Below are 23,244 nucleotides of genomic sequence, written 5' to 3'. Positions count from 1 at the left end.
AGCTCATGCTCTATTGAGATTGTTGCAAGGCCGACCAGCCTCTCCTGTGTCATCGTGGAGCGTAGATATGTTTTTAACAACTTCAGCTTGGAGAAACTGCGTTCTCCACCGGCAACTGTTACAGGAAGTGTTAGAAGTATGCGCACAGCAACAAAAGCATTTGGAAAGAGGGTGGTCATCTTATTTGTGCACAGATATTCCAGAACAGCCTTTGGAGTTGATCCTGCTGAAATGTATCTTGAAAGGGCTTTCAGTTCATCACCTAAATCACTCATATCAATATCGTGCATGTCATCATGTGTCAACACTGTCTCTAGTGCCCTGCATTCTGGTGTAGGTCTTCGTCAGGTATAGCGAGGAGTTTTGGAATATCATACAACAGCCCAAATATACTGCATGTTCCTTGAGTTGCATGAAAAGTTCTTCAACTGGCTGTATTACATAATCCAGCACCTGGTTAAAGAATTCAACTTTGAATTGTTGTTTGGGGTCTCTTATGGGATTATCCCGTGCCTCATAATCAAAATGTCGTCTTCTTCGGTGACTCTTGTATTCTTGAATGGGTGGGAAAATAGCTTCCGTGTGAAGTTCCTGTGCCAACTTCTGTGCACTCTTCAGAACGTTTTGAAATCCCTCATCTGACCGGTAAGACTGTAGTATGACTTTGTTTTGTCAGGTTGTTCCATTGCTCCAGATATATCAAGGTCAACACCTTGGAGTCTCTTGCTTACAACAGTTATTTCAAACAGTATGTCATGCCACAACACTAAGCCAAACAGAAATTTCAAGTTATGTATGTTTCTAGTGATTTCATTTCCCTCTGCCACTGTTATCCCATGAACAGTTCCTGTCATAGCGTTATCCTCCATAATGGCAACTATGGCATCATCTATCTTTCCAAATTCGTGTTTTATCACCTCCACTTGACTTTCCCATCGTGTGGCACTCAGTGGTTTCAGTGTCAGAGAGGATGTTTCCACATGTTGCTTCAAAACTTACCATTGATGAGTTGATGCAGAGAAAAATATATAGATGCTTTGAATTACATTAAAAAATTCAGCAGCCTCAGTAGAAGCTGATGCTGCATCCCTGACCACCAAATTCAATGAATGAGAACTGCATCGGACAAAAAAAGCTCGAGGGTTTAACTCTCAGATCCACATCTGCACTCCTCTGTTCTTTCCTCTCATGTTGGCACCATTATCGTAGCTCTGACCTCTCATGTCAGCTATCGCAATTCCCGTATCTTCCAGCTTTTTAAGAAGCACATTTGTCATACCAGCTCCTGTAGAATCATAGAATATCAGGGTTGGAAGGGACCTCAGGAGGTCATCTAGTCCAACCACCTGCTCAAAGCAGGACCAATCCCCAACTAAATCATCCCAGCCAGGGCTTTGTTAAGCCTGACCTTAAAAACTTCAAAGGAAGGAGATTCCATCACCTCCCTAGGTAACGCATTCCAGTGTTTCACCACTCTCCTAGTGAAAAAGTTTTTCCTAATATCCAACCTAAACCTCCCCAACTTCAACTTGAGACCATTACTCCTTGTTCTGTCATCTGCTACCACTGAGAACAGTCTAGAGCCATCCTCTTTGGAACCCCCTTTCAGGTAGTTGAAAGCAGCTATCAAATCCCCCCTCATTCTTCTCTTCTTCAGACTAAACAATCCCAGTTCCCTCAGCCTCTCCTCATAAATCATGTGTTCCAGTCCCCTAATCATTTTTGTTGCCCTCCACTGGACTCTTTCCAATTTTTCCACATCCTTCTTGTAGTGTGGGGCCCAAAACGGGACACAGTACTCCAGATGAGGCCTCACCAATGTCAAATAGAGGGGAACGATCGCGTCCCTCGATCTGCTGGCAATGCCTCTATTTATACATCCCAAAATGCCATTGGCCTTCTTGGCAACAAGGGCACACTGTTGACTCATATCCAGATTCTTGTCCACTGTAACCCCTAGGTCCTTTTCCGCAGAACTGCTGCCGAGCCATTCAGTCCCTAGTCTGTAACAGTGCATGGGATTCTTCCGTCCTAAGTGCAGGACTCTGCACTTGTCCTTGTTGAACCTCATCAGATTTCTTTTGGCCCAATCCTCTAATTTGTCTAGGGCCCTCTGTATCCTATCCCTACCCTCCAGCCTATTTACCTCTCCTCCCAGTTTAGTGTCATCTGCAAACTTGCTGAGGGTGCAATCCACACCATCCTCCAGATCATTTATGAAGATATTGAACAAAACCGGCCCCAGGACCAACCCTTGGGGCACTCCACTTGATACTGGCTGCCAACTAGACATGGAGACATTGATCACTTTACCTTGAGCCCGACAATCTAGCCAACTTTCTATCCACCTTATAGTCCATTCATCCCGCCCATACTTCTTTAACTTGCTGACAAGAATACTGTCGGAGACCGTGTCAAAAGCTTTGATAAAGTCAAGGAACAACACGTCCACCGATTTCCCCTCATCGACAGAGCCGGTTATCTCGTCATAGAAGAGATTTAGATTAGTCAGGCATGACTTGCCTTTGGTGAATCCATGCTGACTGTTCCTGATCACTTTCCTCTCCTCTAAGTGCTTCAGAATTGATTCCTTGAGGACCTGCTCCATGATTTTTCCAGGGACTGAGGTGAGGCTGAGTGGCCTGTAGTTCCCCGGATCCTCCTCCTTCCCTTTTTTAAAGCTGGGCACTACATTAGCCTTTTTCCAGTTGTCCGGGACTTCCCCCGATCGCCATGAGTTTTCAAAGATAATGGCCAATGGCTCTGCAATCACATGGGGGATAGCTCATTGGCCTGCTAAACCCAGGTTGTGAGTTCAATCCTTGAGGGGGCTGTTAAGTTGATCAGGGGCAAAAAATGGGGATTGGTCCTGCTTTGAGCAGGGGGTTGGACTAGATGATCTCCTGAGGTCCCTTCCAACCCTGTGATTCTGTGATACAATCCTTTAGCAACTCCACCAACTCCTTTAGCACTCTCGAATGCAGCGCATCCGGCCCCATGGACTTGTGCTCGTCCAGCTTTTCTAAATAGTCCCGAACCACTTCTTTCTCCACAGAAGGGCTGGTCACCTCCTCCCCAAGCTGTGCTGCCCAGTGCAGTAGTCTGGGAGCTGACCTTGTTCGTGAAGACAGAGGCAAAAAAAGCATTGAGTACATTCGCTTTTTCCACATCCTCTATCACTAGGTTGCCTCCCTCATTTAGTAAGGGGCCTACACCTTCCCTGACTTTCTTCTTGTTGCTAACATACCTGAAGAAACCCTTTTTGTTACTCTTAACATCTTATGCTAGCTGCAACTCCAGGTGTGATTTGGCCTTCCTGATTTCACTCCTGCATGCCCGAGCAATATTTTTATATTCTTCCCTGGTCATCTGTCCAGTCTTCCACTTCTTGTAAGCTTCTTTTTTGTGTTTAAGATCAGCAAGAATTTCACTGTTAAGCCAAGCTGGTCACCTGCCATATTTACTATTCTTTCTACACATCGGGATGGTTTGTCCCTGTAACCTCAATAAGGATTCTTTAAAATACAGCTAGCTCTCCTGGACTCCTTTCCCCCTCATGTTATTCTCTATGGGGATCCTGCCCATCAGTTCCCTGAGGGAGTCAAAGTCTGGTTTTCTGAAGTCCAGGGTCTGTATTCTGCTCCTCTCCTTTCTTCCCTGTGTCAGGATCCTGAACTCGACCATCTCATGGTCACTGCCTCCCAGGTTCCCATCCACTTTTGCTTCCCCTGCTAATTCTTCCCGGTTTGTGAGCAGCAGGTCAAGAAGAGCTCTGCCCCGAGTTGGTTCCTCCAGCACTTGCACCAGGAAATTGTCCCCTACATTTTCCAAAAACTTCCTGGATTGTCTGTGCTCTCCCAGGAGATATCAAGGTGATTGAAGTCTCCCATGAGAACCAGGGCCTGCGATCTAGTAACTTCTGTGAGTTGCCGGAAGAAAGCCTCGTCCACCTCATCCCCCCTGGTCCGGTGGTCTATAGCAGACTCCCACCACAACATCACCCTTGTTGCTCACACTTCTAAACTTAATCCAGAGACTCTCAGGTTTTTCTGCAGTTTCATACTTGAGCTCTGAGCAGTCATACTGCTCCCTTACATACAATGCAACTCCCCCACCTTTTCTGCCCTGCCTGTCCTTCCTGAACAGTTTATATCCATCCATGACAGTTCTCCAGTCATGTGAGTTATCCCACCAAGTCTCTGTTATTCCAATCACGTCATAATTCCTTGACTGTGCCAGGACTTCCAGTTCTCCCTGCTTGTTTCCCAGGCTTCTTGCATTTGTGTATAGGCACTTGAGATAACTTACTGATAGTCCCTCTTTCTCATTATGAGGCAGGAGCTCTCCTCTCTCGCGCGCTCCTGCTCATGCTTCCTCCCCGTATCCCACTTCCTCACTTAACTCAGGGCTTTGGTCTCCTTCCCCCGGTGAACCTAGATTAAAGCTCTGCTCACTAGGTTAGCCAGCCTTCTTGGAAAGATACTCTTCCCTCTCTTCGTTAGGTGGAGCCCGTCTCTGCCTAGCACTCCTCCTTCTTGGAACACCATCCCATGGTCAAAGAATCCAAAACCTTCCCTCCGACACCAGCTGTGTAGCCATTCGTTGACTTCCACGATTCGACAGTCTCTACCCAGGCCTTTTCCTTCCACGGGGAGGATGAACGAGACCACCACTTGTGCCTCAAACTCCTTTATCCTTCTTCCCAGAGCCACATAGTCTGCAGTGATCCACTCAAGGTCATTCTTGGCAGTATCATTGGTGTCCACGTGGAGAAGCAGGAAGGGGTAGTGATCCCAGGGCTTGATGAGTCTCGGCAGTCTCTCAGTCACATCGTGAATCCTAGCTCCTGGCAAGCAGCAGGCTTCTCGGTCTTCCCGGTCGGGGCAGCAGATAGATGACTCAGTCCCCCTGAGGAGAGAGTCCCCGACCACCACCACCCGCCTCCTTCTCTTGGGAGCAGTGGTTGTGGAACCCCCAACCCTAGGACAGTGCATCTCATGCCTTCCAATCAGCAGAGTCTCTTTCTGTTCCCTTCCCTCAGATGTATCATCTAGTCCACTCTCTGCATTAGTACCTGTGGAGAGAACATGACAACGGTTACTTACCTGTATCTGCGTTGCTAGTATATGGATGCTCCCCTTTCTTCTTCTGGAGGTCACATGATGCCAAATTTCTTCACCATCCTCCTGTCCCCGCAGTGCAGCCTGCTCTGAACCTTCAGAACGTTGTCTCCGTAGAAGCACATCCTGACGTCTGTCCAGGAAATCTTCAGTTTCTTTTATGCAACGCAGGGTCGATACCTGTTGCTCCAGACCTTGAACCTTCTCTTCCAATATGGAGACCAGCTTGCACTTTGTACAGAGAAAGTCGCTTCTGTCCTGTGGAAGAAAGACAAACATGGCACATCCAGTGCAGGTCACAACAGCTGAACACTCCCCATCCATATTATTTTCCTTCTACGAGCTTCCTCAGGAATTGTAGTAACTACTCAGAGAAGCCGGCAAGATGTAAGCCTCAGTGGGCTCTCCCCAGGCGAACTCCCAGGCAAACTCCCTCTGTTAACCTCTCTGCTGTTCGCTGCTCAGCTGGTTTGCTTTTTATAACAGTCAGGCCCACTCAAGGCTCACCTGGAACAAAGCACTCCCAATTCACACTTTTCAAACAACCAGTCAAGCACATGGTCAAACTGTCCCCACAACAGACACTCAGACACTCACCAACACAGCCTCCTTAATGCAGCCCTTAGCGTACCTCCTCTCAGGCAGATCCCAGGCAAACTCCCTCTGCTAGCCTCTCTGCTGTTCGCTGTCATCAAAGTCAATGAATTCTAGAAAATGCTCTCTGACAGTCACCATTGAAGGGACATTTTCGCTAGGTTCAGTTGTTGTTACAGAACGCACCATTCAAGTCATTTGTTCCATATGGCTGATGTCAGATGTGCAGTCCAGAATAACAGAGTAATATCTTGCTGACGTCAGATCTGCCACAAATCTTCTGTTTGACTTTTGTTGCCAGTAACTGTATGATCTCATTTTGAATTCTTTTTCCAAGGTAGTGGTGTGTGTACATTTCTTGGGTGGTGACTCCTCTTAGATGCTCCTGGAGTACAGCATCAAGCTCAGCCATCATCTCCACAATTTTAAGGAAGTTTCCATTGTTTGGCATGAAGTGCCATGCAGTGCTAGGTTTTGGGTAACAAGCACGCTCACAATGAGCACAATGAGCCTTTTCAGAACATTTTGCCAGTAAAGAGACTCTGATGCAATCTTCTCTTGATGCTGATCATCTATGGTGGTCTTTAACCTTAGTCTCATCTCAAGCTCTTTCCACCTATGGAATGCTCTCTGGTGATTTGCTGCCTTCTCATGGCATGCAAGATTTCTAGCCAGATTTTTCCAGTCCTTTGTTCCTGTAGAACCCAATGTGGCTGGAACATTAGACTGGAAGAGTTTGCAACGAAAACGGTATGCAGCATTCTGTGTTTTTGAGTACATAGGCCATGGACTCTCCACTTTGTCACCATTGGGGATTTCACGCCAGTAATGTGTTGGATGGAAACTTCTATTTTCATTGTCTTTAGAGAACATGAAGTTTTTCACTTGCTGTGGCCCATGCATTAGAAGGAAGTCCCTCAGGCTACTGCTCAAGTGTGTCCACAGTCCTGGATCATCGAGACTTAAGAACTAAACTCAGCAGCAGCCGTTTCTTGCGCCGCCACCACACTCTTCTCTGATCTACACTTTTCTTCAGGAATGTGCACGGTTACATCCATTTGAGATGGAGATATGGATCCTGCAGTAGCTGCCAGGTCACCTGCACTCTGACTAACTGGAAGATCAGGCATCTCCTCACCACTCTCATCCTCACTGGGGCCGGAAGGCTCACTGTGAACATTTGTGTCTATGTATCTCAGGAGAGATCCTTCCTGCTTAGATGGAAAAGATTCCTTTGCTTTCTTTCTTTTTCTGAATGCTGCCCCAGAAGGGTGTTTTCTTCTTTCACTCATGACTGCTGTTCCGTGCCAACTATAGTGGCTCTCAACACTCAGTGGAAGGAGACAAATAAGCAGGCTGGTAGCAGGGCCTGAGTGAGGGAAGATAGGTCCTTAAGACGCTGCTAACTGGCTCCTGCTACTTCAGTTGACTGCCTGTTGTCCTCAAGTGGGTTCAGGGAAGCAGCAGGAAACAGGAAGTTCCCATAGAAGCTGGTGTTAATCAGTCCAGGGGGTGCTAGAGAGGTACATAAGAGGATCCTCCTCCTCTGTCTCCCTGCAGCTCCTGCTGCTTTCTGTTATTCCCTCTCACCTTTTCTCCTGCCTGCCTGTTATGTCTCTTGTGCCCTCCTTCCTCCAGCACAGCAGTCCACCATCTCTGTGCATCTAGAGCAGAGAATACATATGCACCAGCAGCAGACACAATTTTCTATACTCTGGGTCCTAGTGGTGCTCCCCTCCACAGTCTGACACCTGAGGCGGCCGCCTCAGTTTGCCTCATGGTAAGGCCAGCCCTGTGTTTAGAATTCAATTAATCAATTTTAGATGCCTTTCTAACTAAATAAGATTTCATGGCTTATTTAAGGTGCAAACTGTAACAATGCTGGTTCTGGCAGGATCCAACTGAGAGTGCCAATTCAGGACAAATTGCTTAAAGTAGGGCAGTTACAGCCCAAGGCTGGGGTTTCTGTGCACACCAAGGCAAACCAAATCAGCCAAACAGAGAAGACTTTGGTTTTACCCCACTGGCTAACCACAAGTCACACAAGCAATTCCCTTAGACACAATTCCCTTAGTTTCCCGGTATCACCACCAGTGCCACTTGTTATGGGGACAAATGGTTATGAAAACCAATACCCCAGTAAAAGAAAAAAGGTTCTCTCGATCCCAAAAGGACCAAGCCCCAGACCCAGGTCAAGGTACAAATAGATCTTACCCACAAATCACGCTGTTGCCAATCCTTTAGAATCTAAAATCTAAAGGTTTATTCATAAAAGGAAAAAGATGTAGATGAGCGCAAGAATTGGTTAAATGGAATCAATTACATACAGTAATGGCAAAGTTCTTGGTTCAGGCTTGTAGCAGTGATGGAATAAACTCCAGGTTCGAATCAAGTCTCTGGAGTACATCCACAGCTGGGATGGGTCATTCATTCCTTTGTTTAGAGCTTCAGTTTGTAGCAAAACCCCTCCAGAGGTAAGAAGCAGGTCTGAAGACAAGATGAAGATGAGGCATAAGCCTTTTATAGTCTTTTCCAGGTGTAAAAACACCTCTTTGTTCTTACTGTGGAAAATTACAGCAAAATGGAGTCTGGAGTCACATGGGCAAGTCCCTGCATACTTTGCTGAGTCACAAGGCCTATCTGCCTTCTCTCAATGGGTCAATTGTATAGTTGATGGTCTTAATGTGCCATCAAGCAGGCTAGGCAGAGCTGACACCAACTTGTCTGGGGTCAGAAGCATAGCATAAGTTTGAAATACAGACAGTATAGAGCCAATATTCATAACTTCAACTACAAAAATGATACACACATATAGACAGCATAATCATAACCAGCAAACCATAACCTCTCCATAGACCCCTTACATGATAACCTTTATACAATATTTGCTGCAAATATATAACAGTGGTTGCAACAATGATCTATACAGTTACAGATTATATCAATAACATCACACAAACGCTATCTAAAAAGACTATACAGGTGTCGGATGAGGCAATGTCAACCATTCAGTGACTTTTACCACAGCCTGCAGTGACTGCAAGAAGCGACTACAAAGTAGTAAGAGTGCCTTTTCCTGCCTCCTTCCCCAACAACCTTCAAAAGCATAAGCATTCTATATTTCTCCATTCCTAAATGCTTCTTATGAGATATAATAAGAAAAGGGAGGGAACCCTTTTGAGCGCAACTAATTACAACAAGAAAAATTAAAACACCTTGAGATGGGAATGTTTGAAAAGATGATAGATTCACTTATTCACAGATAAAGTACAACACAGACAAAAACAAAACTAACTCTCTGCACAGCCCTGATGTGCCTCAACCTGCCTTTTCAATGTTCCCCAAGCCTTCCCATTTTTACTGAAGGAATGAAGGTGATAAGCAGATATTAGACAGAAGTGAGGAAGTTAACAAAAGGCAGAAATCACTCTCAAGGGGTTTTACAGAATGTTGTGCAAAACTACTGATAACATGCCAAGTTATTAACATGAAAAAGGGTTTAAAAGAAACAGAAAACCCTACAGCCTTAAGCTAAAATCATCTGGCTTTCTCCCGCTTCTCTCTTCAACATACTCTATGAACAATGATTGACACAACAGAAGCAGCACACCTACCAGGATAGAAAACAACATGCTAGTTATTTGCTGCCCCACAAAACATCCCTCTACCTCTCTCTGAAAGGACTCTTACATTAAACAAATCTATAAATGCATCACTAGTTTCTTTTCACAGTCACACAGTCATTTTAGAATAACTGTTGTATTTTATCTACACTATAATAGCATGTTATTTAAAACCAAAGAGAAACCCTTATCTTGGAAATGTTTGGGTAAAACGATTACGAATGTAAAATGGATTTAAAAATCCCAAGTTCAAAAAATTGTAGTTAGGAAAGTTCAATCATCAGTTATATGTTCTCTCATCAAAATGTTTGAAACACTATATGAAACAAGTAGCTGAAGAAAATCTCTCTTACACAGCTAAGACAAATTGTAAACCCTTTTGTGATGCGATCAACCATCAGGTTGGTACAATCCTGCTTGTATTAAAGCCCAAAACGAATTTACTGCTTAATAACTTCAGACAACATGAAGTGGGGGTATACCTGGAGATAGCCCAGTATATACAGGTAATAAAACTTTCTGCACAAATGCTCAAGTCATTGCTGAGAAGCTAGCATTTAAGAAGAACTGCTCTGTATTACTCACTTACTGGGTTGTGAAGCCCATAGCGACTTTAAGTTCCTGAAATCCATTCAGTGGAAAAAACAGTAATGTAAGCAGCATCTGGAACAGAAGTATTAAAGATGTGGCCTGTTGCCTTTTCCCATCTTATGATAGTCTCCAACTGAGACACGAGCACAGCAAGAAATAAGACATGATACTACAAAACTCAAGAACGTGCATATTTAAACATGAAACTTATCCCAGGTCTAGACTACAAACTTACATTAGTGTAACAGTATAACATTGCTCAGCTGTGTGAAAAATCCTCACTCCTGAGCGAGGCAGTTATAGCGTCCTAACCGCCACTGAAGATAGTGTTATGTCAACAGGAGAGTTTCTCCTGTCGACATAGCTACTGCCTCTCCCAGAGGTAGATTAACTATGCTGATGGGAGAAGCTCTCCTGTCAGCAAAGTAACGTCTTCACTAAAGCTGCGCCACTGCAGCTTTTTACATGTAGACCTGCCCTTATTTACTCAGAAGTTATTCAACAAGTGAATCTCTTTCTAAATGTTTACATGTACCACAGGTTTTGCATACTGTTCCGGAAGGAAGATTGGACAAGAGTGGGGAGAGAGAGTGAATATGTGTATCTATATTTTTTCTAATAAAGACACTTATTCACGAGAGCCAGTCACCATTATTACCCCCAACTTCTATAACTGTTCATTTAACGGAGAAATGAATGTAAGTTCACAAACAGAGGAACATTTAACTTACAGGAGCTGCAGGGAAATTGGCTGACAGTTCGTATGGTTCCTCTGAAATCCAATGTCCACATTCCAAAGACCACAGTACCTAAAATAAAGTTAAGTAGTAAGTAGACACTTAAAATTACATTGTACTTTTCAAGAGGCAATAAAACAGCAGCCACTTTGAAAACATAACTAAAAATTAACAATGAAATTAGAATAGTTGGTTACACTTTTTTTTAAACCTAAATCAAATGTTTTCCTGCAGATTAATAAGAGGTTTAAAAATAAGAATTTGTGGTTGCTTACTTGTAGTCTCTTTTCTTCAAAGGAATACGTCCACATAACTTCAGTGTGGATAATCACCTGTCTGTAGGTTTAGAATAAAAGCTGATTGGATGGCTGATAAGAGACTAGCCCTTATCTTCTGGAGACCCCCTCAGTTTTGAGATGCTTCCAAAGCTAGCCTCTCTGGATTGTGAAACAAAAAATGAATCTCATCCTGCATCAGCACCTTGCAAAAATAATACTCGAAGAAAAGTTTAACTACTGCAAAGAACTTCAAACAGATCTCCCTTTTTAGGGAGGAACAGATCTGTGGGCCTATTCCTTCAAAAAGGGAAAATTTTCAGGTAAGCAACCACAATTTCTCCCATTGTCTCTCAGGGCTAGGTCCACAGATCTCTGCGTGGGATTTTTTCAGCAGTGACAAAATTCCTAGGGAGAGAACAAAATAATGTCACTGAAAGAAAGGATTTCCTTACCCTAAGGAATCACCAGTGTGCAGAAGCCACATGACAAAGGCTGCGTCACCTGAAAACTGAATATCTATCTTGTAAAACAAGGTAAATATACACAGGGAGGACCAAGCTGCAGTTTTACAGATTTCATTGCAACCAGCCTGTCCTTTCTCACCCACGATGCCACCACCACTTGTACTTTAAATAGATGAACAGTGAACTCTGATGCCCATTGGAGAATTGAATCCTTTTGCTCTACATGCCTCAGCAATGCATCAGCATATCTACTCAGATTGATGATTTAGATGCCTTAGCACCTCTTTTTCTTGGATGAAATAAGACCAGTCAGTCTGTTTTTCTTATGTTCAGTCCTTTTCACATTAAACTTTAAGGCTTATCTTACATTCAACAAATGCCATAGTTTCTCCTTTGGGTGAGAAGGATGTGGACAAAAAGAAGACAATGAGATCCCTTGTGCTTAATGAAAAATCAAATTCACTTTTGGAATAAAGGTGGGATCCATTCTCAACCACCTTATCTTTGTAAAAGATGCAGCAGGATGGATAAAGCTCCCAACTCTAACATCTTTCTTGCTGAAGAAGTGATAGCAGTCAGAAGAGTCGTTTTGATAATCAAGTAAAAAGGACACCTGCATTATGGCACTGAGTACAACGTTCAAATTCCAAGATGGAGATCTAGGCTGTCTCGCCTGGACGGGGAAGGTAGTGCCATGAAGGCGATGAGCTCTCTCGCCGCCTCAAAGGTCTCCGGTGTGAAGGGCAGCTCCAAAGCCTCTCCACGACTCTCCCAAGGAGGGGAGTCCTGAGGAGCTGGACTCGACTGACCCCTTGTCAGTGCAGGAGTCAGCAGTGCCGGGCTAGGTGGTGCCACACTTACTTGGCCCAAAATGGGTCTCATTGCACCACAGTCCTTCCATCCCGGCCTCGGTGTGGATGAGCGCCCTCTGTCCAGCTTCCTCTTCTTGCAGGGCCCCAGGGACTGGGGAACAGTGCCGTGCGTCTGTATCAGAGTCTTTTCTCAGGGACGAAGTTTCCTTTGTCAATGTCGGAGCACTGCGCACCAACGCTGAGGAATTAGGTATCAATTTGGCTGAACTCGGCTCCGAGTGGGGGCAGAGGGCAGCCTCCATCAGAAGGATCTTCAACCGTTGGTCTCTTTCTTTTTGAGTCCTGGGGCAAAACCCCCTACAGATTTTGCAATGGTCCTTCTGATGCGATTCCCCCGGCACTTCAAACAAGAAGTGTGGGGGTCACTCCTGGTCATAGGCTTGTTACAAGCTGCGCAGGGTTTAAACCCCCGGGACCAATACATGCCCCGGCACTAAGGAATGGGGAGGGGGTAGGGAAGCAGGAGATACCCCCAGAACAATTCCCTACTGGAATCCAACTATATAATGACTAACTACAACTATTAACTAACTGATCAAACTATTTACAGAAAGACAGTCTGAAGACTACTAGGAAGAAGGCTTGCCGAAGCAAGAGCAAACGAGCATTCCAGCTATCCATCATAGGCAGTAAGAAGGAACTGAAGTGGTGGCGGGGCCCTATATAGATGCCATGGAGGCGCAACTCTAGGGGACACCTGATCCAACCCGACAGGTACTGCTAGGGGAAAAGCCTTCCGGCTACTGTTCACACAGCACGCACACACCTCATTGGAATCAACATGAGCAAGCACTCAAAAACTTAACTTACAGGAGCTGCAACCTGATATCAAAACCATCTTGTAAAAATTCCAGAACATGAGAGACTTTCGTTACATGGTGCTGAGTATAGATTCATAGAAACGTAGGATTGGAAGAGACCTTTCCTCAGCCTCACAGACCACTCAGAGTAGTTATCAATGGTTTGCTGCCAATGTTTGGATCATTAACTGAGTCACTCAAGTAGACCCCCTCCTTGGACGGGGACCTGCCTAGAATAGGAAAGGGTATACCCGTATCCCCTTCTGCCTAAGAAAAAGCCACCAGAACAATGAGAATTTTTGAGAACACTCATAGGTATAGATGACAGTCTAAAATAGAGCATTTTGCACTGCAAAATGATCAGTCCTATGGGCAAACTGCTGAAATCTCCTGTGTGCCTGGTGAATATAGGCTTTCTTCAAATCAATTAACAAAGTAATCCCCTGGCAGATCGCCACTGATATGGACTTCATGAACATGATCCTTATGAACTTGTTCTGGTGTTTTAAGTCCAACACAGCTTTGTCCTCCTCCGATCTCCTGGGTACCAGAACAAGAGATTGAGTAGTGACCAGAGAACATCTCCATCTCAGGAACTATACTGCACCGATTCACAAAAGATGATCTATGGCCTTTAGCATATCTTACCTCTTTTGCAGATTTGATGATACTAGTGAAAGGGAAAATGACAATTCATAATCTTTTAAAATTCTGTGCTGTACCATTGTTAAACCACATCCGGGATCCACCTGTCTGATGTGGAGAGAGGCCACTGGGTCCTTGAACTTTAATAGTCTCTCCCATAGGTGTTGCTTGTCAGAATTCTCCTGACCATAGTACAACATTGTTCCTAGAGTTGGAATTTGCATTGTGGAAAGACTAGTCTCTCTCCTTTCCGGGCTTAGACTCGTTATGTTTGCTTTTGTCGTTGTGTTGACTTCTATACTTAGAGAAGCCACAAAAAGGATATTTAGACCTGTAAAAATCTTTAGACTGGGATTTGGACTTAGGAAGGTTCTGCAAGATCTTTGATTTATCTGAGGAACTTTTGTCTAATGGCTCCCCAAATAACCAAGCTCTTGAATATTTAAAAAAAATCAAATAAACCACTAATGTGATTTTTGCCTCTATATAGCCCTTCCAGGAATGTAAACAGAGGTGCTGTCTGGTCACCTCATTGGAGACCATGCTTAGTGCTGAAAACCTCAAAGCATCTCTGGTTGCATCAGCTATGAATGCTGAAGCCACTGAGATTTTCTTTAACTCTGAACCTAATCACAATGATTGCTTGGCCTTTTGACAGTCTGACTACCAAATTGTCTGTCCAGGCCAATACTGTTCTTGCCCAACATGTTGCCACAGCAGAAGCCCTCGGAGAGAAAGAAACAGCCTCAAAATGTATGATGCAGTGATATTTCAACTCTGCAGGCATTGGATTCTTTAAGGAAAAAGTCCCTTTCCATTTGGATAGCAGTCTCTTTGACTAATGATGAAACTGCCCCATCCACTTCGGGAAAAGACAAAATCTGCTTTGCTATGGTGCATGTTGTAGAATTTTCTCTCACACCTGGACAATGTCAGACTTTTGCCAAGGTTTCCCATTCAGCCTTAATTCCTCTTTCCAAAAAGACATGAAGGGGGAATGTGTGGTTCAGCTTAACCTGTTGGAATATACTTTTTTGTAATTTCTGTATCAATCCTCTCTTCTTCCTCCTTAGAATTTTTTCTAGCAGGCTCATCGGATAGAATACCTAAGTATCTAATAAATCTTTCTCAAATCATTCAGCTGGAAAAAAATCCTATCGATTCGCTTCATCCTGCGATTCAGATTCTGAGACAGAGTTCACCACACTCCTGTGAAGAACGTCCCGACTTTCTCCTTGACTTCTTTTTTCTTCCCTTCGATTTAGATTCAACAGATTTCCTAGCCTTTTTTTTCCTTGTTGATACCCATGAAGATAAGGATGAAAATGAATTAAATGATGATGAAGGACCAGACAACAAATTCTACTCCTTTTATTATGATTTTTCTTTCTGAGTATGAAAACCCTGTGTGAAGAGCCTTTAGCTCTGGCATCCTCTGGGGATAAGTCAGAAGAACTGCTGTCAACTGGAGGACAGGCCAGTTTTCTCAGTTTCTGAGGTAATTTCTTGAACCTTGTTTGCCCTTTTTAAAAAATTTTCTCCTTAAGGGAGGTGGGGATTTGGAACCTGGGTCAGATGAGGAGTCCTGTGAACCTCTTCTGCTAATAGGTACCTCTTTATCTTTGCCCTTTGGAGAGAGAATAGAATGCCTGTGATGGGACACTGTAGCTGCTGCCTGGGTATCTGAGGTAAAGGAGCTTTTTGTGCTAAATCCAGGGGCTCTCTAGCCCAAGAAGTAATTTCTTCTTGGGGGGAGAGTCCCTTCTCCCCTCTGTGCAGAATTCCTGACTTCCCATGGGGAAAGAGATTTAATTGCTTGAAAAGGGAAGGAAGGGGTGAGGAGTAACGAAACCTGCACTGCAGGAAGATGCACACCCAAAATCGTCTCACCAACCACTCCTTGCTCCGCCTGTGATGGATTCAGCCAGTCTCACCTATGGTTTCCCCATGCAGGGCTGCTGCCTTTTCATGCAACCACCTGAAAGGCTCTCAATTTTTCCCATCATCCCCTGAGACATTTGTGGCCTGGTTGTCAAGACTCCTGGGGAATCAGCCTCCTAAGTCTGGCTAAGGTGGCCAAAGTGAAACCTGTCTGACCAACCGGCTGTAGTGCACAATGCACAAGCCTCTCCTTCTGCACGCTCTGGCAGAGATAAAAAGCAGGAGGAACACAGCCTTGGTCTCCTATTTGGACCATTCTTGGCCAACCTCTTATTACCTGAGCAGTCGTGGGGGGTGCAGGAGTGCAAGATGTCATAATTCTGGCTAGAGACAAAGCACCTCTTCAGGCTTTTTTCCCCACCGTTCTCTCTCAGTTGGTGCTGGATTCCACTGCCTGCCAGTGGAGACAGAACAAAACTCAGGGGGTCTTCAGAAGGTGGGGGCTTGTCCCTTGTCAGCTGTCCAATCAGCTTTGATTCTGCCTCCTACAGTTACAGACAGAAGACAACCCACACTGAGGATCTGTGGATCTAGCCCTGAGAGAGAACTGCAAGTCTGCATTAATGATTTAAATGCTACTGAATAACGGTTATGACACAAGACAAGTAACTGAAAAAGGATCATTAAGAGACTGAAATTGATGCATAATGTGGGATATTACCTGAAAATAACACTGATGGGGCCATGTAGTGGGTTTCTGTGCCCACAGGCTACCATTTTTTTAAGGATCCCATTGCTGTGCTTGAAGTCAGGAGCACACCATGTTGTGATTGACACTACAATATTAAACACGCACAACTCCTCCCCACCTTGAAACTATCTGATTTCATACCTCCTCACTTGGAAGGAAGTTTTTAAAGTGCTTCTTACAAAGTGTGAATCTAGAATGACAACTGACCCTATAATATATTACCTTCCTTTTCAGTCTTTCCCATTAAAAAATTAGACACTTTTCATTTGTTTTTGTGTTAATATTTTAAGAGGTTTTGTATTTTTACGTTTTTATTATATTTATTTTTATTCTAATGAACACCCTTCTGAGTGCTCTGGTGAGGTCCCTATCATTATTATAGTAAATATTTCTCTAACGCTTTAAGCGTGAACAAATCAATTCAGTTCCTCATTAGGTAGTATTAGGAAACAGTCCTAAGGACAATATACTTCTCCAAAATAAAAATCTAGCTCTTCAGTTTAATAATGCAAAATTGTAAATTTAAAGATTTTTCCCAATAAATTATTACAATTCTATATCATATTGAAATTTACGCAAATGTCATATGCAACTAATTATATTAATAGGGTTTAACCAACGTGCACTATGTAATGACAACATATCTTATTCCCTTAATTTATACATACCCTAAAAAACACTGAAATCCTATTTACATGGGTAAAATGTGTCAATGCTCTGTCCATATCTTGAGTTTAGAAAGATCATAAATTATATATCACCCCATATAAAAACAAATTAGAAGACCAAAGTTTGCAAAGTGAAACACTGAGACTCATAAAATAAAGAGTTTCCCTGCAACCTTAACTCTCTTCCAGATGCTGGCGCACTATGATACAGTCTTAAGTGGCACAACGACATACTACTTTTCCCTGCAGGCCCCGAACTCATTCAGCGTGCAAAATGGATGGTGCTCAGTGCATGAAGCAGCTGCTTAACGTTTATTTTTATCCGCATTGTCAAATGCAAGCTTCCGGCTTCACACACCATCTGACTCTTGCATTGTATAAGGCAGGTGTCCTGAGGACTTACTTCATTTACTACACAAATAAGGTTAGGCTTCTTTCCTATACAAAACTGCTTCATTCACAATTCAGCCTACAGAGTAAAATGAGATTGAGGTCATGTGGGGGAAACATAATATGATCTTGTAATTTAAAACTATGATACATAACCCATACTACACAAGGTGTATATGCAAAGAGGAAAGGCTCCATTTCATTAATTCCCTCCCCTATCATCCTTTGGGAATTGTATTTACTGTAGCACTAAAAAAAAAGGCTAATAATGGTACAGCGTAATGGCTAGCTGCATAAAATAGACCAAAACAACATCATTTATATTCAAGGATCTTGGCCATTCAGCATTTCAGAGGTAGAGTTTCAGAGCAGCTGTGACACTTTCAGCAGTTACTTCAGTTTTCTGTTCCTAGTAGGGCCATTACAAAATGATTAGATAAGGAATTAAAAAAATATTGTATTTTAACATCGCTCAGTGACATTTTCCCTGCAGAGACAGTCCATGTTTCAACAGAGACACTTCTGCTACCTGTCGCAGAAATAGTCTACTCCTAATATGGTAAATAAATGGGCAGTATACTTTGCCACATCTCTAGAAACTTACTCATTTTTACAGATTCTTGAAAATGTTATATTTTCTGGATTACATCAGTTTCATAGGACTTTAGAAAAAAATCAGGAAACACTAGACAAATTATAATCAGTTCTTGAAAACAGTTTACCGTTAAGCCTATTTACCTGTGGCTAATAAGACATACGGTTGAGAAGCCTTACTAATAGTGTTCAGGAACAATGTCTTGGAGAGGAAGCCCATCCCATCTACATGATAGGGAGAGAATAATGAAATTCCTACCAGGGTTCTAGCCCCAACCCCTGCAATTTTTCATATTAGCCTTTGTATTGTAGGTGTCTGAGAATTCTGAAGCACAGATACACATTCTGTTGAAAGGAAGGACCACCGTGCTCCATCCTATTACCTCGTCCTGAGTCATGAATGTCCCCACTCTAGTATTGAATGGCTGACAAGCTGTTTGCATAATTTATTTATAAATTAATGCACTCTTGCCACAATTCAATCATCTCACTCTCTTTTCAGAACGTTTAAGTTCCACAATATCCCTCCAGTACTTCCCATTTAGCAAGGCTTGAATGTGGACCAAATGGGCACCCATCCACAAGGATTACAGTATAGTTCATGCATTATTTAATTCAATTAATTTTAAGTGCTTTCGGCAGTTTCCATAGCAATAAGAATAAAACCTGAATGGAAAAGTATATATGTACAAAAAAGGGCCGTCTGAATGTAGAAGGTAAATCCCTGTGTCCCAGCCCAATTCTCATTCTGGCAAATGCCTACATAGTCTTCCTGCCATTTCAGGCAAATGGGGTCCATTTCTTTCTGTTATCATTTCTATGCACAGTTAAAGTACTCCCAAAATTCATCCCAGAACAAGTTGAATTTTATTGGTGCATGAAGTTATTCCTGTGGATAGTTTTATATATTTTAGATTTAAATTTACAAAATTTCTGGGATCCTGTAAAAAAGAGGTTCTACCTAATCCAAGATATTAACCATACTATAAACTATAAAACACACTACACTGAAAGATGCCATAACAGATCTCACATCTGATATGTTGATTCTTCAAAATGGTACTGGCTACTGCCCGACAGGGTATTAGACTAGATGGACTATGGGTCTGATCGAGTATGGCAACGCCTATGTTTCTAAAGAGGAGGTTGTGGCACCCTGTACCTCATGTTCACCACTTTTGTATGGTTCTGATACATTTTGTACAAAGCATGCCTTGTGAGGTATCATTTGAAAACTCATGATCTACTGAACATTGTTGTTCTGTTAACATGTGTACACCATCATTGTACACATAGTTACTCAATTTTGCTTTAGGTTTGTTACTGAAACAAGTTGTGAGTCTGGAGAACGCCCACAGACCACCTCTACAGAAATAACAGAGGACTGTAAACAAAGGCCTTGCATGTATCGCAAATGTCACGTATACAGAAGGTATGAGCCAGAAATTTACAATTCACCTGAGAGACACTTTGAATCTCACGTACACAAGAGATTGCTTTATCTACACCCCAGTGGGGGCAGGGGGAAGGATGTGCTCCTCAACAAGGAAGGTATAAAATAAGAGACAATGGCTTCTTCTCCTCTGCCCTGCACCCACAGAGAAAGATCCTTTAGAAAAAACAAAGAAAAACCTTTGAACTGGAGTAGTCCTCCCAGGCTGTAAGGAGACCCAGCCTGTGAACTAAGAAAAATGAACTGTGAACTACCTGTAGCATCTGATGGAGTGAGCAAGTTGCTTGCTTCAAGTCTTGGTTAGCTTTCTAAATTTAGGAATTAGATTGTGATTCTATATTTTCTTTCTTTTGTAACCAATTCTGACTTTTATGCTTTTATCACTTATAATCACTTAAAATCTCTCTCTCTAGTTAATAAACTTGTTTTAATATTTTATCTAAACCAGTGCGTTTTGACTGAAGTATCTGGGGGAATCTCTACTCAAGTAAACAAAGGCTGTTGCATGATCATTTCCATTGATAAAATGACAAACTAATTAATGAGCTTACTCTGATCCAAGAGGTCTTGAGCAGTGTAAGATGCACAATTCTGGGGAGCAAGGCTGGGACTGAGGGATATGCGGGTGTTGCCCTGCGTTAGTTTATGAGTGGCTAGGAAAGCATTCAAGTAACTTTCCTTCGTGTGCCTTGACATGGCAGTGTGATCAGAGCCTGGAGAGGCTGCTTTTTACTAGCCTAACAGTGTAAGAGACACCCTGGTCTGGAAAATTAAGGGGACACTGCTGTTCAAAAGTCCATCTTGTACCCTGAGGAATGTCACTGAAGTTACTTACCTGTAAATGGATGTTCTTCGAGATGTGTGGCCCCTATGGTTATTCCACTGAGGGTTTATGCATGCGCACCATGCACAGAGTCGAAAAATTAGAAAGCAGCATCCGTTGGTCTGCGCATATGCCCTGACCAGCCTTGTGCTTCTGTCCAAGGCGTTGAAGGGCAGAGCAGACCAACTACATCTCCAGTTCCTTCTCCACCATGAATCTGACAGATCCAAAGCAGAGGGGAAAGAATCATGGAAGTGGAATACAGATAGGGACCACACATCTTGAAGAACCTCCATTTACAGGTAAGCAACCTACTCTTCTTCTAGTGATGGTCCCTATTGTATTCCACTGAGTTATGACTTCGAGTTATTTCACTAACTTCACGACAAGCAGTACCGAAGTCAAAAGGAGGGTGAGAGGACAAAAGGGTCTTGCAGAAGCATCCACCACAGAGTCCTGCTCCAAGGTGTAGTGTGTGGAGACGGTACATACAGAACTCCATGTGGCTGCTCTACATATGTCTATGAGATATGCTCCACATATGTCCTAAAGGATGCAATGGTCATAGCTTGAACTCTAGTGGAGTGAGTCCATACCCCTATAGGGGGGAGGTAGGCTCGACAGATGGTAGCAGAGTTTAATACAGCCAGAAATCCATTTGGAAATTCTCTGGGTGGAGATGGCCTGTACCCTAAGTCTATTTGTTACTGGAAGGAACAGTCTAAGGGATTTTCTGAATAGTTTTGTCCTCTGCAGGTAGAAGGCAAAAACCTGTCGGATGTTGAGGGAATGGAGTCAACTTCTTCTGCAGATGTGTGCAGTTTCGGGAAGAAAACAGGTGGGTGAATGGATTGCTTAATGTGAAACTGGGAAACTACCTTTGGTAAAATTTTAGATGTAGACCCTATCCTTATGGAATACTGTAGACGGCAGGTCTTCCATCATAACTCTGAGTTCACCGACGTATCTCACTCAAGTGACAGCAACCAGGAAGGCAACTTTCATCAAAAGGAGGAATATGAAAAAAAGTGCCAGTGGTTCAAATGGGAGCTTTTTTAATACCGAGTGTACCAGATTCAGGTCCCATCAAGGTGCAATTGTTTGGAGGGGTGGGAAGTGCAGAGGAAGCCTTTCCAAAATCTAGAAGTTAGCAGGAATAAAGGGAGAGTGACCTTCCACAGAAGGATGGAAAGCACAGATCACTACCAGGTGAACTTTCAAAGTGCAGAGGGTGAGGTCCGATGACTGGAAGGATAGAATATAGTCCAGAATGAGAGGAATTGCTGCTGCTTCTGGTAAAACCCCCTTGTGTTATGTCCAAGATAAAAAATGTTTCCACTTAGCCCAGTAACACTGTCTAGTGGAACCCTTCCTACCGTCAGAGACAACATCTTGCACAGCTGAGGAGCATATCTGTTCTAGCGCAGATGCCCATCCAAATACCACACCCTGAGGTGGAGCTTATGTGTATTGGGATGCTTGATCCTGCCATTATACTGGGTCAGAAGACTGACAAAGCTCAGGATGGAAATCAGTGGGCAGGAGGATATGCACAGGAGACTGGGGAACCAGAATTATCTGGGCCAGAAGGGGTGATCAGAATGACCCGTCTTATTAGATCTTGTGAAGCATTTGAAGGAGTGGTGGTAGTGAGGGAAAGACGTAGCTGAATTGGCCTGCCCAGAAGAGGAGAGCATCACCCTGAGAGTGGTAGTCGAGGGCTCCCTGGAACAGTATGTGGCCACTTGCTGTTCACCTGAGAGGCGAACAGGTCCTTGGTTGGGCTCCCCAATCACATGAAGCTGTCGTGTAGCACTGTATCATGAAGTTCCCACTCATGGTCTATTGCAAAGCATGTCCTGAGCAAGTCCACGATTACATTTTGTGCCCTCAGAAAATAGACTGCAGAGAGAATGATCCGATGGCTGATAAACCAGTTCCAGAGATTGACTGCCTCTGCACATAGAGTGGCAGATCTCCTTCCCCCTTGTTTGTTGACATAGAATACAGTGTTAGTGTTGTCCGACATGATCAAGACATGATGGGAGCCAAAGAAGAGAAGAAAGGACTCATGTCTTTCTTGCTGCTAGATATTCTAGCATATTGACATTCATCCTGGATTCCCAAAGCATCCACTTCCTTGCATTGTGTGGTCAACCCAGCCTAACATGGATGTGTCTATTATACCCGTTTTGTCGGGGCATGAGGAAAGAAAGAGGACTTCCACAAGTACATAATATGGGTCTGTGAACCATAGGAGTATTGTACCCTGGCTAGAACTGTCAGCATGCTGTCCATAGGATGTGTGGCAGAGCTCCAACCTTGTCCCCATGGCTCCCATACTTCTAGACGGTTTATGCTAGCCTCAGTGGCTCACTGCGACCCTCCATGTAGCCCTTCTCTCTAGGGCCAGGGTTACAGTCTACTGAACCCTTTTCACCATAAGCCAGCAAGGAGGTTGGTGAGAGAACTCCCACGATCTCTGTTGTCCGTGGGAGCTTATTTCAGAACAGTTTAGCCCACTGTCCTGACAGAGACCTGTCTTCCCCTCCCAGGAGATGTGTCTGAGGTGGCAGGTTGGGGGGAACCCATGCCCTCCCTCCACCCCAGGTTCCGGCCCAGGCACCCTAATGGTAGCAGCTGTTGGCAGCCAACCTTTCACTGCCAGAGTTGCTACATTTCCCTGGGCCACTTCCCCACAGCTCTCCTGCTTCTCTCTTCTTCACCCTTACCTTAGGGCTCCCTTACTGATGGCTTAAGGGTGTCTTCATTAACCAGCCCTTTAGCCGCACTTCCTCTCTTCTGGCTCCCTGGCTCTCTTCAGCCTGACTGGAGTGAGCCCTTTTATAGTATCAGAAGGGACTTAATTAGGTGTTCACATTACCTTAATGGCCTCACCTGACTCTTTGCAGGTTAATTGGAGTCAGGTGGTCTCATTAGCTTGGAGCAGCCCCTGCTCT

General features: G+C 43.8%; 1 protein-coding gene across 2 annotated transcripts in view; it reads right to left on the bottom strand.

Moving 5' to 3' along the window:
• The window catches only part of MCPH1 (microcephalin 1), a 231,582-nt gene that overhangs the window by 128,316 nt on the left and 80,022 nt on the right, over window positions 1-23,244 (bottom strand). The window contains exons 12-13 of one of the 2 annotated variants that reach the window (XM_084623433.1): window positions 10,660-10,737; window positions 5,106-5,378 (exon numbers count right to left, since the gene is read on the bottom strand). In XM_084623433.1, the coding sequence (XP_084479559.1) occupies window positions 5,106-5,378; window positions 10,660-10,737 (351 nt within the window). The remainder of the gene's footprint in view (window positions 1-5,105; window positions 5,379-10,659; window positions 10,738-23,244) is intronic. The other variant, XM_084623434.1, reaches the window with a different exon arrangement.

The sequence above is a fragment of the Lepidochelys olivacea genome (genome assembly GCF_965140295.1).
Source record: "Lepidochelys olivacea isolate rLepOli2 genome assembly, chromosome: 3".
In the NCBI taxonomy this organism is placed as follows: domain Eukaryota; kingdom Metazoa; phylum Chordata; order Testudines; family Cheloniidae; genus Lepidochelys; species Lepidochelys olivacea.
This window is presented reverse-complemented; position numbering and strand designations above follow the sequence as displayed.